General features: G+C 38.2%; 1 protein-coding gene across 1 annotated transcript in view; it reads right to left on the bottom strand.

The window, feature by feature from the left end:
* HSPA4L (heat shock protein family A (Hsp70) member 4 like) overlaps window positions 1-16,469 on the bottom strand; it is a 55,974-nt gene extending 39,505 nt beyond the window's left edge. The window contains exons 1-4 of the mRNA XM_007999757.3: window positions 16,127-16,469; window positions 4,937-4,994; window positions 3,191-3,331; window positions 375-497 (exon numbers count right to left, since the gene is read on the bottom strand). Coding sequence (XP_007997948.3) covers window positions 375-497; window positions 3,191-3,331; window positions 4,937-4,994; window positions 16,127-16,233 — 429 coding nt within the window. The 5' untranslated portion in view covers window positions 16,234-16,469. The remainder of the gene's footprint in view (window positions 1-374; window positions 498-3,190; window positions 3,332-4,936; window positions 4,995-16,126) is intronic.
* Window positions 16,470-18,314: the final 1,845 nt, after the last annotated feature.

The raw sequence follows: 18,314 nt of genomic DNA, 5'->3' as shown, positions 1-18,314 counted from the left end.
TTTTCCCCCGATACACAACCTCAAATTCCCAACTAGAAATTTTCAACCTTTGCTATAAAATGTTAAGGTCCTTACAGGTGGGAAGTTAATTGCTATCTGAGAAGATTCTTAGGGATAAATCCCAGATAGCAGCAGTCACTAGTTATATAACAGTTTTTCAAGAGTCACTGCTCTGCTCATCATAACTGATTTTATGAGAAATTCAATCCTAAACTTTAGCAAGTAAGGCAATTTTTTAAAAAAAGAAAGTCAAATGGATTTAGGTTATTTACTGGATAAGGGCAGAAAGTGTAAGGGAAGAAAAATCTTTCAATATTACATTAATACACTGAAAAATATAATTCAAGGGTATTCATTACTGAAGTAAAACTTACTGAAATCACACAGTCAGCCACTGGTTTCTTCAAAGCATTTTCTGAAGTCTCTTTAAGCTTGGCTAACAGCATTCCAGTAACTTGCTCAATTGCAAAAGGTCTTTCTTCTTCTAAGTACCGCACCTAACACCAAAAGTTGGGATATTTATTAAGAATAATTTGCTTATCCAACAAATATTTAGTGAGTATCTAACTCTATATGTGATACATACAACATGAAAAAGACACCCTTGCTCAAGGAAGTTTTATTCCAGAAAGATTGCCATTTTAGAATCATGATCCCATGAAAAACAGAGACTATGTCATTTCTGAGGTTGTAGAACCTCACAGACAGTATTATAACCAAAGTATATTCAAAAGTATAGTCTCTACCCTCTCAGATCCCGACTTCCCACAAAAACAATTTTTATCATTCATTTTCCAAGTGTGACACAGCAAACAATGAAAAAGGAAAAGATCAAATAATCTTTCTTTTGAAAGTCAGAACTCTCCTGGGTTTAAAATAAAAGCTTCAGTCATACAGTTTTGGGAAAAGGAAATGAGAACATCATTCTTTCAAGCAGCACAATGTGTTTATGTATATGAGTATGTATAAATATGTATATCAAACGACATAAGATTTACTTTGAATCAGACCTAAAACTGATAAGCATTTGTTTCCAAACCTATTTACAAGTTAAGTTCAAAAACAAGTATTATGCCAAATTACTGCCTTTAAACCAGGTGTGCAGAAAGAAATCAAGCACACAGAAATAAGGGAAAATGAATCATAGTCTCAGTCTGACTATTGGAGGCATGATCATACAGTATTCTTTTGTATAAGAACATTCTATGTAATCCCAGCACTTTGGGAGGCCGAGGCAGGCGGATCATAAAGTCAGGAGATCGAGACCATCCTGGCTTTCCTGACGTGAAACCCTGTCTGTACTAAAAATACAAAAACTTAGCTGGGCGTGGTGGCGGGTGCCTGTAATCCCAGCTACTTGGGAGGTTGAGGCAGGAGAATGGCGTGAACCCAGGAGGCAGAGCTTGCAGTGAGCCGAGACTGCACTACTACACTCCAGCCTGGGTGACACAGCAAGACCCCCGTCTCAAAAAAAAAAAAAAAAAAAAAAAAAAAAAAATTAAAAGTTAGATGAAATAAATTTAAATAAATGTATAAAAAACAAATGCATAACATGCTTGAGGAGTTGAACATTGATTTTCTTAAGTCTTCAAAAGGTGATGTTTCAAAGCTTTTTCTACTATCTTACAGGCACTTACTATGAATGTATAAAATTATATCACTCAAAACTATGGTTCTGCCTTTCTTTAAAAACATTATTCTGTTTTTCTCAGCCTATTCTCAAAGCCTGATCATTAATTTTCACTTTTAGAAGTTAAACTACTTATAAAATTAAGTAGTTCAAATTTTAAACTGGAGTAGAATAAAACTGCTCTAGGTAACTATTAACCAGAGCTTACCATATCTAAAAGACACCTGAATATTATTTTATCTCAGTTGTTACTATCATAACCCATCAAGCTTCTCAGTTTAGTAATCTGAAAATTTCACCTAACCTAGGGCTTCACGCTTCACAATTTGTTCCGTCTTCAACTTCTCATGGTGTCTTCCTCAACTATTTTAACAGCCTCCTGTCTCCTTACTAAGATTCATCATCCACCTTTTAGTCAGAACGCTCTTCTAAAAATGGAACTGTGTACATATCCGTAACACATACATCAAGTCTAAAATTACTTACTAAAAATAACTTTCTTAAGAGATAATTTGCACAGCAATAAGTTTATCCTTCTGAAGTGTACAATTCAGTATCTTCACAAAGCTGTGCACTGATCACCATTATCTAATTGTAGAACATTTTCATCACCCAAAAAGAAACCCATTAGCAGTCACTCTCTATTTTTCCTTCCCCTTAACCCTTAGCAACTACTAATCTGACTTTGTTTCTATGAATTTGTCCTACTCTGAATTCTATATAAAAGGAATCATACAGTATGTGGCCTTTTGTATCTGGCTTCTTTCATCAATTCGCATGTTTTCAAAGTTCATACATGTTGTAGCATATATCAGTACTCCATTCCTTTTTATGGGCAAATAATATTCCATGTGTTAAGATATACCACATTTTGTATATTTACTCATCAGTTGATAGAAACTTGTATCGTTTCCACTTTTTGGCTATTATGAACAAAGCTTTTATGAACATTCATGTACAAGATTTTGTGTGCCCATATGTTTCAGTTCCCTTGGGTATAAGCCCAGGAGTGGAATTTCTGGGCCATATAGTAGTTCCGTGTGTTGTGAGGCTAGTTTTTGAAAAAAATCAGCACAAACATGTTTTGGTTAACTAATGTACAACTATCTCAGAATATAAAATTAAAAATTCAGAATCCAAGTCTTACTTGGAAGAAAAATATGCTTTAACATTTATAGTATGTTATAAGATTCTTCTAAATTAGAACTCATTAAACTCATTATAGCAATTAACATAACTTTTGGGTCCACTCTTCTGAATAACATACTTTTTGGGTCTATTCTTTTGAATCCTATATACCTTTATTTTTATCCCCTAAAAGCTATTCTCTTGAGTCTCAATAACCATTTTTTTCCTTGACAATAACAGTGTGATTTGAATGAAAAAATTATCTAAATTAGATCTCCTGGCATTCACTAAAATTATTACAAAAACTATTATCCCTTGGGTGTGTATGTACTGTATCTAGAGGAAAAAGGTCAAACTACAAATAGCAATATTATCATATTGGGTTTCCTTAATTTGAAGATATGTTTGTAACCCTGGCAATATAAAGCTCACCTTAACTCCTGCACTTCCATTAGGCATCTTCTGCAGTTCATAGGGAAGCCTGATCCTTTCAGTCTGCACAATAGGATCATCAAATGATCGCCCGTGAAGCTTTTTGAAGCCATGAATCGTATTTCTTACGTTCGTGACTATCTGTTGGCAGTAAACACTCGTATTTATCAGTTACTTAATAAATGCAAAATAAAATTCTATCCTAATACTTGACAACCACCAAGTTCCTTTATCCTACACATCCAAGTTTAGGATTACACATAATCATTCATTTTTCTGGTTTCCAACTGATGGTAAAGTCATACAATGAGAATGTACACATTTTAACACTTGCCTCCCAAATTCTCCACCTATCCTGGGAATGTTAGGATTCAAAATTAATGTCTTCGGAAGAGAAAGAACAAACCTTTAAAACATTTCAAATAACAAATATCTACAACTCATCTTTTTGGTTTTCCTCAACACTTTTGCCCTAGTGAATCAGTATGAGCTGAGCATCCCAAATGCAAAAATCTGAAATATAATACTTCACTGAGCATTTCCATTGCACATCATGTTGTCACTTAGAAAGTTTCAGATTTTGGAGCATTTTGGATTTCAGGATTTGGGATGGTCAACCTGTATCATGCAAACATTCCAAAATCTGAAAAAATACAAAATCTGAATACTTCTGGTCCCAAGCATTTCTTATAAGGGATATGCAACCTGTATCTTTGATTATTTCTTTCTACTTCCATTTCTGTGTTTTAATTTAAACTGGTTTATTATTGTCTAGTTTTTCTTTTTCTCTCCATATCTAATTCTTTGTGAAAATCTTCATGTGCTAGTATGTTGCTTCCATTGCTGTGGATTGCTCCTAGGCTAGTAAATTAAAATCCCTTCCATGTAGCATAGTGCTAAGTGAAAGTGTCTTAATTTGTAAATGGCTTGCATTTTTGCAAAGCATTTTTTCTTTAACTAGAATATGCAGTTCAAATTACAGAATATTACTGAGATCCAGTTGCTATAATCCTAGTGACCTTTAAAGTCAAATAGACCTTGATTTTCAATTATGAGATGAAAACTATAGGGATGCTGAATTACTATGTTGTTCTCTTTAGCTCCTTAGGATAAATGACTTTAAAGGTTGCTTTTAGAGACTCTGATTATCTGTGACACACTTAGAAAGTCAGCCAGAATGTGAGATATAAGACCCAGATATATATAAAATGCAAGAAGTAATTGTTAAGGGCTTTTGGTTCAGGGAAGTAATGAAAGTCAAAGGAAAATCGATCTATAACATGGGATGTTAAAAGTCAACCTTCTAATCATAAGGATTAAAAGCCTAAAAATATAAATACTTCAACAAATTCTATGTAAATTAGTGGTACCACATTGAGTTACTCTGGAAATTAGTTCTTTCATTTTTCTCACCTTATTTTACAAAGATGTTACTTACCTGTCATTCAAATGTATGTTCTAGACAGAATATCCCTCATTATTTCCTGGATGGTCACCTGAGACACCATTCAGGGAAAAACCGATGTCACATAGTAGCACACCCTAACTTCACAACTAAAAAATATTTTTAAAAAATAAAATTCAAGAAATATTTTACAACCCAAAGCAAATTATATCTAAAAACAAAGTACCTGTCCTATTTTCCTCACTGTCTTATTCACTCTTAACAATATAACTTATGGAACTTAGTTACCAATATTCAGTTAATTCTTCCTGTAAGTCAAAACATCCACATTAACAATTTACCTGGCTCTTTGCTGCATTTCCAATGGCTCGAGTTCTTGATCCCAATGATATACAGGCCCTAAACCAGAAAAACAAAGTTTGTCCCATGGCACTTTTCTATTATTGTGCTATCATTTTGCTTCTCCTTACACAAAAATAAATTTAAAAGGAGAAATATAACAATATATTATTTTAAAAATAGGTTACGCAAATCAAAAATTTATTTTAAAGCTTCCCTATATAATAAAATGGTGGTCAGAATAAATGTTACAATTAAAAAAAAATGTCCTAATAGCTGGCAATACAATGTTGATCTCCAAAACTGTTTTTCAAATTATATTGATCTATGACCCCTTAGAAGAAAACTCAACCATGCTGACCAATGGATTTTCAGGGAAGGTAAACAGTTAAAAAGGCCAAATCCTGGCTTTGCCACTTAACCTTGTGGAAATTACATAACCATTAGGTGCTTCGGCTTCTCATCTAGAAGATAGTGATAATATCTGCTCATATGATTATGTGAGAATTAAGAGAATGGATATAGGTAAATTCTTTGAACAATACTTGGCACATAGTAAACATTATGTAAATTATTGTATTTTAACAACCACATTTAAATGTAATAGCATAGAATAATAACATAGAGCAAGCACAGAATAACATCTTCATCAAAATACCATTTCATGTTATGATTCAAGAAAATGTTTCCATGATTTCAGTTATAACTACAAAAAACTACATTCAATCAACAAATATTTATAAGCACTCCGTGTATACAAGTCACAATACCTGTCTTGGAGAATGCATAGTCTGTCGGAAAAAAAATCAATAGAATATATAGAATTAATAATAATACTAGCAAAGAAGAGAATAATCACTTCTAGACAACAGAGGTGACTTCTTGAATTAAGACTTGAAAGGACAGAAAAATTTAATACCTATTTGTCTTGCAGAAAAAGACATTCCTGATATATAGGTATGTAAGTCTGTTCTCCATGTAGTAAAGTGATCCACTTAAAAACTAAGATCGTGAAACACTGCTGTTCTCTGATCACGAAATAATCCTCCAATGGTGTCCTATCTCACAAAGTAAAAGCTTGGGTCCCCCTAACAGCCAATAAAGCCTTTCATGGTCTGGTCCTTGGCTGCTCTACCCTGCAAATTCAATCTAGGAGGCATACTGATCTCCTTGCTATTTCTAGAATACGCCAAGCACCCTTTTGCCTCAGGGCCTTTGTAAATGCTGTTCTCTCTTTCTGAAGTGTTAAGAAAATGCATCCATAAGGCCTGTGCTTTCACTCCTTTCAGGTCTCTGCTCAAATGTCAGCTTATCGGAAACACCTATCCTCACCATCCTATATAAACAACATTCCTGCTCCTCCCCAACACATACCTCACACTGTTTACCCAATTTTATTTTTCTCCATAGTATGTATTACCATCTCATACAATTCATTTAGTGACTGTATCTCAGTACCAGAAGCCAGAATGTGAACTCCATGAAGGCGAGGTAACAGGTATCCACTGCCTTGATCTGCACTATCTAATATGGTAGCCACAAGTCATGTGGTGCTAGTACAATTTAAATTAACTAGAATATTCAGTTTCTCAGGACTAGTCATATTTCAGGTGCTCAACAGCCACTTGTAGGTAGCAGATATACAGAGAACTGAATACACACAGAACAAATATACAACAGAAAGTTCTACTGGATAGCACTAGCCTAGATCTTCTAGCCTAGATCTTTTTCTAGGACATAATAAAACTACTTAATGAATGGAATAATGGTTCCTAAGGTAATGTTTATTTGAGGACTAGAAGAATGTAATTTGGACTCGGCCAGGGAGAAAACAAAAAGAATATAACTTGGCTAGTTTCATAGGACAATTTGATAAGATAGTACCAAGGCCAGATTATATAGTCTCAGGTACCAGATTATAATCTTAAAATTTATTCAGTTAATGAGGATTAAATTTCAATGAGGATTCATTAAACATTTCTGAATGATGGAGAGGACCCTACCTACTGATATATAATACAAACTGGAGAGGTAATATTCCAGAGCAGTGCTTTCCCAGGGCTGAACAACATACTGTTCTGCTGGGGACTACTGGATTTTCAGGGAAAGCAAACAGTTAAAAAGTTAATTTAGTCAATTTAACACGTATTTGTTAATAGTTACTATATGCCTGGCACACTGTTAGTTGCTAGGGATATAATAATGAAAGAAAATATGGTTTTGGCTCTCTTGGATCTCACAATGCTATAGACTCACACAAAAGAAAGTAAACCAGGTGCTATAACGGAAGGTGAACATGGTGCTACGAAAGTTTGTAACAGCAAGAATTAACCTAGAGGAGGAGAGTCAGGAAAGGCTTACTCAAGGAAGTAAGATTTTAAGGAAGAGTAAATGATGTGGGATAAAAGTGGTAGAGAGTTTGTTGGAGATCATATTGACCATAGTGTTAACTGACGAGAGGAGAGCAAAAAGTTACCAGTCATCTATATCAGGATGGTGACAGCTGGGACACAAGAAGAAAGAAGAGATATTTAGGAGGAAACTTAAAGGACTTGGTGACAGACTAGATCTTCACCATCCCATATGTTAGCCACTAGCCACCAGCCATATGTGGTTATTATGCACATGAAATGTGGCTAGTCTGAATTGAGATGTGCGTATACAAAGTGTAAAATAAACTCTAGACCATGGGTGTCCAACCATTTGAATGCAGGTACTTTTTTGTCTGTGGTGGCAGATATCACAAAAATTATGCATGGACCTTTCTTCTAGCTCATCAGCTATCTTCGGTGTTAGTGTACTTTATATGTGGCCCAAGACAATTCTTCTTCCAGTGGGGCTCAGGGAAGCCAAATGGTTGGACATCTGTGCTCTAGATTCTAAAAATTTAATACTAAAAAAGTAAAATATCTCAATTTAAAAATATTGATTATATATTGAGATAAAATTTTGGATATACTGAATTAAAATATATTAAAATTAATCTCACTTGCTTCATTTTGCCTTTTTAATGTAACTATTGGAATTTTTTTTTTTTTGGAGACAGGGTCTTGCTGTGTCACTCAGGCTGGAGTGCAGTGGCACAATCTTGGCTCACTGCGGCCTTGACCTACAGGGCTCAAGCGATCCTCCTATCTCAGCCTCCTGAGCAGCTGGGGACTACAGGTTGATTTTTAAAATTTTTTGTAGAGATGGGGTTTCACCATGTTGCCCAGGCTAGTCTCCTAGGCTCAAGTGATCCACCTGCCTTGGCCTCCCAAAGTGCTGGGATTACAGGTGTGAGCCACTGTACCTGGCTCTATTAAAACATTTAAAATTACCTATGTAGCTCATATGCTTTTAATGGGCAGTGTTGGACTAGAGAGTAGGAAAAGGCAAGTGACAAGAATAACGTCTAGGTTTCTAGTTGCACTCAATGAGACAGAAAATTTTCTAAGAAAGATAGGTTTGGGGACAGGACAGTCACAAACTCTATTTTGAACATGGTAGGCTTGAGGTAACTTTGAGGCATCCAAGCAAATATATACTTAGAACTGAAATGTTAAAAGTGATGATCAGATTAAAGAGGAAATGGAAGTTACTGGTCTTTAGTTGTGATTTGGTGAAAACAGGAAAATAAGGGTATAGCAGGAATCAGTGGCTTAGATGACATCTTCACATATCTTATAAATAACTCCTTGATTCAACATATTATCTGCCAGAGTAAAAACTTACATATCCAATATGGTAATGTGTGGATGTTGGCATTCCATCCTAAAACTCATCTATTAGAGAAAATATAGGTTTGCCATTTCTCAGACTACTTTATAGCCCATCTTGCTCCCAACTCCATTATTTGGACACACTTCCAAATACTTCTAATTTTTCAACAGTAGGCTACTACCATCACTTGACTACACTGAACATTTTATTTGTAGGTTGATTCTCAAGCGTTTACTTTTTGTTAGAACAGTAGAGCTAAGTAAGATTCAGATTCAACTACCATTAAGTGCTGGTCCCTTGAAATATGTTTCATACATGTATCACTTCACCAAGAAAGCTAAACAGTTACCAGTATCAGATATTCTCTGAAGTTAAAAGCAGACAATTTTTAAAGTTAAAAAATCTGTCATTTAACCAGGTTTGGAAATGCCCAGTTTCAAATATATAGAACACCCATTTCATAAAGGCACCCTTCAAACTCCTTCGATTTTCTTTCAAATACATTCCAGGATGTTACAATCATTAAATAATAAATATTTGCCAAGTACTTTCAGAAAAACCCAAATAAATTAAACACCTATTTGCTCTCAAAACTTTTACATTAGTAATAGCAAGGGAAATAGACACATTATAACACATATTAGGCTGATGTAAGAGTTTTCACAGAAAAAGATACAGTTTATCCAAGTGTATACAGCATAATCTATATTTACTTTGTATTATTTCAACTACTATTTAGAAATGTCATTTTATGGCTAAAATAAAGGGAGGGTTTTCAATGCAGTTTAAATCTATAATATCCAATCTGCTTTTGCTATTGTGTGGTAATCTCAGATTATCAGAAAATACCACGAAATTCTAAACAATGAAGATTTCTAAACGTCCTATGTTCCTTTTACTAAGAGAGGGGCATAAAAATCAGAGGACAAGATGCTACTTTAAGAAAGCTGTATCTGTATTTTCTCCTTAAAATTCAGGATTTTCTTCCTCTCTCAAAAAGCTTACTTTTATAAGGCCAAGCATGATTAGGTTGGAGAAAATACATACTACCAGAAGAGATTTGTTGCCTAAGAGCTCAGCACTAAGTTTGTTTGCTCCTTATTATTCTCCATTAAGATTCAGTCCTCACTCTCTAAGCTTTAAAAGCAGCCCTTTTCTTTTCCTTGCCAGTTCCATAAAACCACAATTACTCTTCACCTTCTACTATCAGTGTAATCCATAGGTTTAAATCACGGGCTGAACAAAGTAGTTTCAACTATTCTTGCCAAGATGTCTACAGAGCAGATTTCTCTACCTTGGCACTACTGACATCTTGGCCCAGGTAATTCTTTGTTGGGTCACTGGGGCTGTACTGTGTGCACTGTAGGATATTAGGAGTATTCCTTGCTTCCAACCACTAGATGCCAGCAGTACCTCCTCTTTTGATCTCAGTTGTGACATAGCCCAAAATATCTCATTCTGTCAGTTATTCCTTCAGAGGCAAAATCACCTCCAGTTGAGAACCTCTGCCCTAGAACAACATTTCCAAAATAGTGCTCTATGAAACATAGTTCCTCAGACGTTCAAATAAGGTTGGGAAAAACATCCCTTTCTGGGAGAATTTCAATGCTTATGAACAAATTAAGGGAACTACAAAATTCTACAGCAAAGAAAACATCTGGATATTGTTTCTCAAATTATTTGGAAAAAATGTTGCCCTAGAAGAGGGGGAAGAATGCTCTCAAAAAAGCTCACGGTTGCAATTTGCTTCTAGCTTGCTATTTAAAAATAAGACCTCTAGGCACATATGATTTAGTAATAACAAAGCTTTCAGCTTTTCATTATGGACAAAGAATTAAACATTTAACAATATATAAACAATAATAATTTAAGAGTTTTCAAATGCTTAGTAAATGTAATGATAAACAAATCAGCTTGAAGCCATTAGGAGAAACCACACAAATATTTACATAGGTAGACAATATTTTAAAAGCTGATTAAGTATACTAGCTACATTAAATTTGATACATTATTTAACTATTATTATATTAGATACATTATTTGAAAAACTCATATTACCTATAATTCACTTGGTTCAAACACAAATATCAATGCATAACAATGTTAAAATTATTTTGGTTATAATTGCTTAGACCAGAAGTTTGAAAACTACCACAACCTGCAACCTATTTTTGTAAATAAAGTTTTATCACAACACAACTATACTCATTAATTCATAATGACCACATAATAAAAGACTGTCAGTGCTATGTTAAACCTTTTTTTTCCAGTGCTTAAGGAAGTCAGTTCAATGTTAAACATTTAGAAATCACCTGGCTTTTCACTCTTCTCAGCAAATTTGATTTAAAAAAAGCAAAGGTATTAACTGAATTTTTGTATGTCACTAGCAAAATATTAACTTGAAATGTCCATAACAGTCAATATATCAATGGGATATTATACAGCTAGGAAAAAGAATGAGGTAAATTAAAGCCATAAGTTTGAGAAGATATCCACAATATTTTGAGGTGAAAAGAAAACAATTTACAAAATATTTAAAAAATATTTTTTAATGAAAGCAGAATGTAATGTAATTCTGCTTTTGTTAAAAAAAAATCCCAGTTACATACATATAATCACATACTCGTATAGCTAGAAACAAATAAAACTTTAGGAGGTGGTTGGGAAGGGATAAAGGGGGAGACTTACTTTGTGTAATTCTTCAGCATTTAAAATATTTTAAATAAAATATAAGCTCAAATAGTAAAACATATAAAACCAACTCTTGTAGTAAAAAGAATATTTAACAAAAAAAGGTAAAAGCCTCTTCTTCATCCCAAACTGCCAGCACCAGAAAATGCCCATCTATTATAGTTACAGTTAACCCCTGGAGTTTAACATTTTCTATGTGCTGTTGTTTTTAATGCAACAAAGTGATTTCTATTTTCATGCATTTAAGAGGGGTCTCATTCATCTGAAACACAGCATTTAAACAGCATTTTCCCATATTTCCAGATTATTCATACACTAGTAAAGAAATAGGAAATGTTGAAGAATCATGCAGAATTTTGATGATAAAATATACCTAACAAAAATCTTCAGTTTCATTTAAAGAAAATCCATATTCCCTCCTACAAAGTATTCATTACAGACCATAAATTAAAAGCACCTCCTTCATAATTCTATCTCTGAGAAGTATATATCCATTATTAATAGTAGTTTATTGTCTTCCACACTACTTTTTCTCCAAATGTTTACACTAATATTTGTTTTGTTATGTATTTTTTATGAATTTTAAAAACAAAGTAAGATTTTTACATGTCCTTAACATGACTTAAAAGAATTACTGGCTGGGTACGTTGATTCACACCTATAATCCCAGCACTTTGGGAGGCCAAGATGGGAGGATGGTTTGAGGCCAGGAGTTCGAGATTAGTCTAGGAAATATGGCAAGACCTTATTTCTGTTGGAAAAAAAATAAAATAGTGGGGCATGGTGGCATGCACCTGTACTCCCAGCTACTCAGGAAGCTGAGGTGGGAGGATCCTTTGAGCCCAGGAACTCAAGGCCGCAGTGAGCTATGACTGCACCACTGTACTCCAGCCTGGGCAAGAGACCAAGACCCTGTGTCAAAAAAATTTTTAAGAATTATTAAAATAATGTTTTTAAAAAAGACAGTATTTCTTAGAAACTAGATAAAATTAGACTTTTACTGATAGCAGAGCAAAGATGCTTTCCTGTACAATAACTGCTCAACCAGGTAATTTGTTCCTTTCATCATTAACCTAGTTACAAATATGCCATACTTACAACAACGGATACTGGAAAGACATTTGGGTTCTAGGGTCAGAGAGGCCTGAAACAGAGTCCAATTCACTGTTTTACTAATTCTTGGCCAAGTTATTTAACTTTGCTTTAGACTTCTTATGGAAAAAAAGATAGCTAGTATGATCAAACTCATAGAATTGTGATACATATGACAATGCTTGCTTAGCACATAGCAATCTCTATTCCAATTTACCACATGCTTTAATTTGATACTTAATGATGATTCTTGGCTATCGCTTTTTTCCCCATGTGTGAAACTAATCACCTTGGTATATTTAAGCCTGGGATGGAAATTCTAATCCCCACATCCATACTTAAGTGAACAATAACAGACATGTACCAGACCTTTAAAAACGTGGACACTCAGGAATTCTACTTCTAGGAATTTACTGGAAGGATCAAAAATTTAGTTACAAAGATAGTTATTGCAACACTGTTTATAAAGTATTATAAACAACTTGAATGTCTAACAGGGTATGGATTAAATTACCATGATTATACAGACACTACAACTGATAGTACAGAAATACGTATGTTTTACATAGAAAAAGGTTACTAAACATAGGCTGGGTGCAGTGGTTCACACCTGTAATCCCAGCACTTTGGGAGGCCAAGGCAGATGGATCACCTGAAGTCAGGAGTTCGACACCAGCCTGGACAACATGGTGAAAACCCGTCTCTACTAAAAATACAAAAATTAGCTGGGTGTGGTGGTGGGTGCCTGTAATTTCAGCTACTTGGGAGGCTGAGGCAGGAGAATCGCTTGAACCCAGGAGGCGGAAGTTGCAGTGAGCTGAAAACACGCCACTGCACTCTAGCCTGGGCAACAAGAGCAAGACCACGTCTTTTAAAAAAAAAAAAAAGAAAAAGGTTACTAAACATAAAGTATATACTTCCCCTTCCCTTTGAAAACACACAGAAAACCATCTGGAGGAATTACAATTTTTAATTTCATCTTTTAATGTGCCAGTATTTTTTATAATGAGCATATGTAATAATTTTTCAATAAGAAAATGTTCAGAAAAAGTATTTTGTCTCTTCAGTTTATGCATAATTTCTCTCTCCCTCTTCAACAGGAGATGAGAGGCTAGTATAACCATTCCAACTTTACAGAAGGTGAATCTGAATAAATAGGTTAAATTAACTTGTGTTTTGTCCCTTAATTATAGGCCAAAACTTGGTTCTTTTTCATTAAACTGTCCTTCTTGGTTTATACAGGATCCTCTCAACTGTAAGCAATCAAGTATGTTAATGAAAGAAATGTAAAAAGTATGAATGCTGAAAACAACTAAATTGAACATTTCTTTCCTCTTCTCACAGGATCATTTTATAATGTATTCGCATCTTAGAAATATGTCACATTATCTTGATGTAAGCAACTGGAATATGAAAAACATTTTATTTGCAAAGGTAACATTTTATTTATGTGTGTTATTAAATACTGTGGTGTATTAGAAAAGTTAAAGGTTATCTAATAGTTACAATGCTTTTTGCATGATCGGTGTTGAATTGATGGATAAACGTCCTGAGGTCTGGAAGGGCTATGTTTTTCCTCAACATCTGGACCCACAAAGTAATACATAGTGTAAGAGGACTAGACTACCATGAAGGACTTTTGTTCAGAAACAACAACAAAAAAATACACTTTTGAAGTAAATGACAGTGCCCAGCCATGGAGAGAAGACTTGCTGATGCAAGCTAAGTGCGAAATATCCTTTCACTTTAAGAACTTTCTAGTTTAGATTAGGCTCATTAAATCTAGATATTACTATTGGCTTTCTAGCTCACAAATCAGAAATATCACATTACTTCTCAGCCACACAGAACCAGCCAATATGCCTAAGTACAGTAACAAAGAGACTTTTAGAAGACTCTAGAAGCCCACTTTTAAAAGAACTCTCAAAGTCTGGCCGGCCAGGCTCTTTAAAGAGTCACAGGTTCACTCACTACTAAAGAGACTTCTCAGCCTGGAAATGTAGATCGATCTTTCTTACTGTTCTGGTTTCTGATCTTTCGGGATATGGCTTTAAGGACTAAAAGAATGTCCACACTGCCTCTCAGTTTTTTCTCTATAGAATGAGAGTCACTGAAGCCAAAGATTGCTCCCATTTTTAACCCCTACTCTGCTGAAGGTGGAGAGTGAAATTTCCGGTCCTTTTCTGGCGAAAGCCAGTATTTGTTGTGGCTTAATACAAAACCTTGCAGAGACGAATTCATCGACTTCACAGTTACTGTTTTGGCCTCCCATTGCGCATAAAAGCCAGAAAAAGATGTAAAAAGTAGAAGAGTTCAAACAGTATTGAGGATTACCTTATCTATGCCCATATACTGAAAATATAAACGTCCAAAACGTTTAAAATTTCAATAGAATGTGTACATCTAAGAAAAAAGGTATAAAACCTTCTAGAATCTTCTTTGAAAGAAATCAAAGCACAGACTGCTTCAAGTGAGTTACTCTTCAGTATCTCTTTGCCATATTTTAAAGCTGTCCACAGAATAGTAAATGAGGTATTTAAAGACCATGTGGACACTGACTTTGTTTTAGTATAGCTTAGGTATTATATTTTGGACCATTCAGAACGGTCAAATTAAGATGCCACATTACCTTCCCGTAGAAAAGTAATACAAGTTTCATACAGTTGATTTCCTCATAAAATTACCAGTAACAGCAGCCAATAAGCAGCAGCTAGTTTTTCATATTACAGAATTACTTCATTATATTCCTTGCCAACAAACTTCCCAGGCCAGAGAAACAACGGAACATGTGGAAACATGTTTCCATGACATAACGCCGCTCCTAAGCCTTTCATCAAGCGTTCATAATAGAATCACTCCACAGTCATGTTTATACGGGACAGCTGCCCCCGACTCCGACAATTCACTTTGCAGAAACACGCTTTTGGTCCGACCCAACCCCGCCGCATTCCAGCAACTGACGTAGTTACCAATGCATGAGGCCAGTGACTCCCATCCCCAGGCTCTCCCTATCAATGCTCTCCCTATCAATACACCATTGACTTGGTCCTGGAAACCGGCTCCATTACCTCCAGTTCTCAAGGGCACTGGGTTTTGTAAAACCCCACAAGCTTCACTCCTCGCCCTTAAAAAAAAAAAAAAAAGGCTTTCGCGGCCAGACGAACCTGCAATTCATCTCTGACGTGTGCAGCCGAAGCTGACTTTTTACTTTTCTGAGAAAAAGCTGTCACCCAGAGGGACGGGGAAAGGAGGGAGGGCAGGATTAAGAACTCTACTCAGCTAGTGCGGGGCTGCTTGCCCGCGGCTGATAATCCCACGCAAACCTCGTTAGAGGCAACCGGAGACCTTTCTGGATGTTCCGGACGCCAAGGGCTGTCCCACAGCAACCTCTTTCTCTCAAGCAAGAGAGGCGTTGGGGGACAGCGGCACAAGGAGGCAGGGGACGTGCGTGCGTGGCTACAGAAAAGAGAGCTGCGCAAACTAGTGCGGTCTCTCGTCCTTGAAGGAAAAGAAGCTTTGCGGGGCAAGGAAGTCCGACCGCCACCCGGCGGTCTCTAGGGACTGCGGTTGACGGGCTGCACCTGTCATCTCGGGGTTCGGCACACATTAGGGGAAAATCCGAGGAAGCCAGCAGACAGGACAAACATTAAGGGCGGGAGAAAAAAACGTTTCTTAGGGTCGAGGTGATGCTCAGCAGAGGCACTTACGGGGTACACCTGTCGCTGTACTCATTGGCGATGGTCTCGATGCCGCCACTCCTCGCTACAGCGATGTAGCAGTTGAGAAAGCCGAGGTCAATGCCAACCACAGACATCCCGCCGCGTGATGGTCGGGCTGCTGGTGGTGAAGCCTTCGGTACGGGAACCGCGTCCTCTTCTGGGCTATTGCTGCTGGGATTGCGACTCCTACGAGAAGCAAACGAGAGGGGACCCCAAGTCGCAAAGCAGAAAATCTAGGGCAGGGAGTCGGAAACCCGCGGAAGGAGCCGATGCCGTCCCCGCCGCAGCCTGCGTCGCGTCCCGCCCAGCCGCCTGGGTCTCTCCCTACTGCGGATCGGCCGTCTCCAACCGGCGGTTACTGGGACCTGCGCCTGCGCGCTCGGCCGCCCGGGAGGCGCGCGAGCCTCCGCTCCGCGCCCGAGCCCGCTCCCGGCCGGGACTTCGGCCGCTTCCGTCAGCACTCGGGCAACGGCTGCCCAAGGAGCTGCGGGTTCGAGAAAGATCTGGAAAATGGAGGCTGCTGAGCCATCCGGGGGCGGGAGAAGCGGGAAGGCGGGGGCGGGGAGGATCGGGGAAAGGAGGAGAGGAAGCAGAGCTGGTTCGCTCGCCCTCGCGCGGCAGCAGGACATCGGGCGGTCGGGCTAGGTGAGAGGCAGGCGACCGGCCGGCTCGGGGCTTTGCAAACGTGTTTTGAGGCACATTTTTGGGTGGTTTTGGCAACTGGAGGCATGCTTGTCAGGGCGGCAGGATGCTGCCCTGACTGGCGGGCGCCGCCCCCTCACCCGCTGCTCTCAGAAGGGCTCGCCCCTAGGCCTCGCCTCCCCGAGGGGCCCGTGTGCCGGCCTGCGCACTCCCCTTGTGGCTCGAGGCCTGCCGCGCCCGGCTCTGTGAGGTGGCGCGCATTGTGCGGTGCCTGCTGCTCCGCCCTGCCCAGCCCCGGGGGAGCTGCTGATCTTGTGCGAAAGCGGGATGAGCACATTTTAGGCTTTTTTTCTTTTTTCCTCAGCAGGATTTGAAATACCAAAAGTCAAACTTCTTTTTTTTTTTTTTTTTTTTTTTTTTGAGACGGAGTCTCGCTCTGTCGCCCAGGCTGGAGTGCAGTGGCGCCATCTCAGCTCACTGCAAGCTCCGCCTCCCGGGTTCACGCCATTCTCCTGCCTCAGCCTCCTGAGCAGCTGGGACTACAGGCGCCCACCACCTCGCCCGGCTAGTTTTTTTGTATTTTTTAGTAGAGACGGGGTTTCACCGGGTTAGCAAGGATGGTTTCGATCTCCTGACCTCGTGATCCGCCCGTCTCGGCCTCCCAAAGTGCTAGGATTACAGGCTTGAGCCACCGCGCCCGGCCCAAAAGTCAAACTTCTGTCAAGATATAAGATTACACTGACAACTTTCCCTCCACGTACCTTTTCTCACACCGTTGTAAAGGATGCTGGCCCCGCTGCTGACCCTTGTCTCTGGAAACCAGTTTTACAGGAAAGTGACCTTAAGTGTGCCACTTACACCAAGTCTGCTTTAGCCTCCAGCCACTGCGCTGTGGTCCTCAAAAAAGAGCCCAGTGTGGTCCAGCGCCCTCCCTCTTCGTTTGATCGGCATGTGTTGCCTGTTTGTAATTAACCAAGTTTTATGTTACACTTACGAAATTTGGGTGCCCTGTTGCTTTTCGTTCACTTTTACATGTGTGTCCTGTTCCTTCTCTCCCAGTCCTTGGTCTGTTCCCTGTTCCTCCCCGTCCTCTTCATCTGGTCTCTGTTCCTTCTCATCCAATTCCTTGTGTGTTTTCCTGTTCCATTTTGGTTGCCATCTTGAAAATAGGCGTGTTGTTTTTTGTTTGTTTTGTTTGCCAGATTCTTTAGTACTCTGATTATCCCCAGTTGTCCACTTCTTTAAAGAACTCAGATTTTTTGCAATTAATAATGTTGCTACAGTAGCAGCAGCAGCAAGGATGGCTAGAATGAATGTGAAATCCATTTTCAAGGGCAATACTGAGGTAACTGGATTGTACAGTATTGCTTGGGCTTTGGTCTTCACATTGAAGAAGTCAATCAGGCCTCTCTTCCCTTCATGAGCACTCAGGAGACGTGGAGCTCCTGGGCGAAGCTGCGCTCTGAGACACCGCAGAACTCAGCGTCCCAGCGGGCAGCGCGTGAACAGAACAGGGATTGGGCGCTGCCCTGCG

The sequence above is a fragment of the Chlorocebus sabaeus genome, chromosome 7 (assembly GCF_047675955.1).
Source record: "Chlorocebus sabaeus isolate Y175 chromosome 7, mChlSab1.0.hap1, whole genome shotgun sequence".
Taxonomy (NCBI): Eukaryota; Metazoa; Chordata; class Mammalia; order Primates; family Cercopithecidae; genus Chlorocebus; species Chlorocebus sabaeus.
The sequence above is the reverse complement of the archived record's forward strand: the minus strand, read 5'-3'. Positions and strand labels throughout refer to the sequence as shown.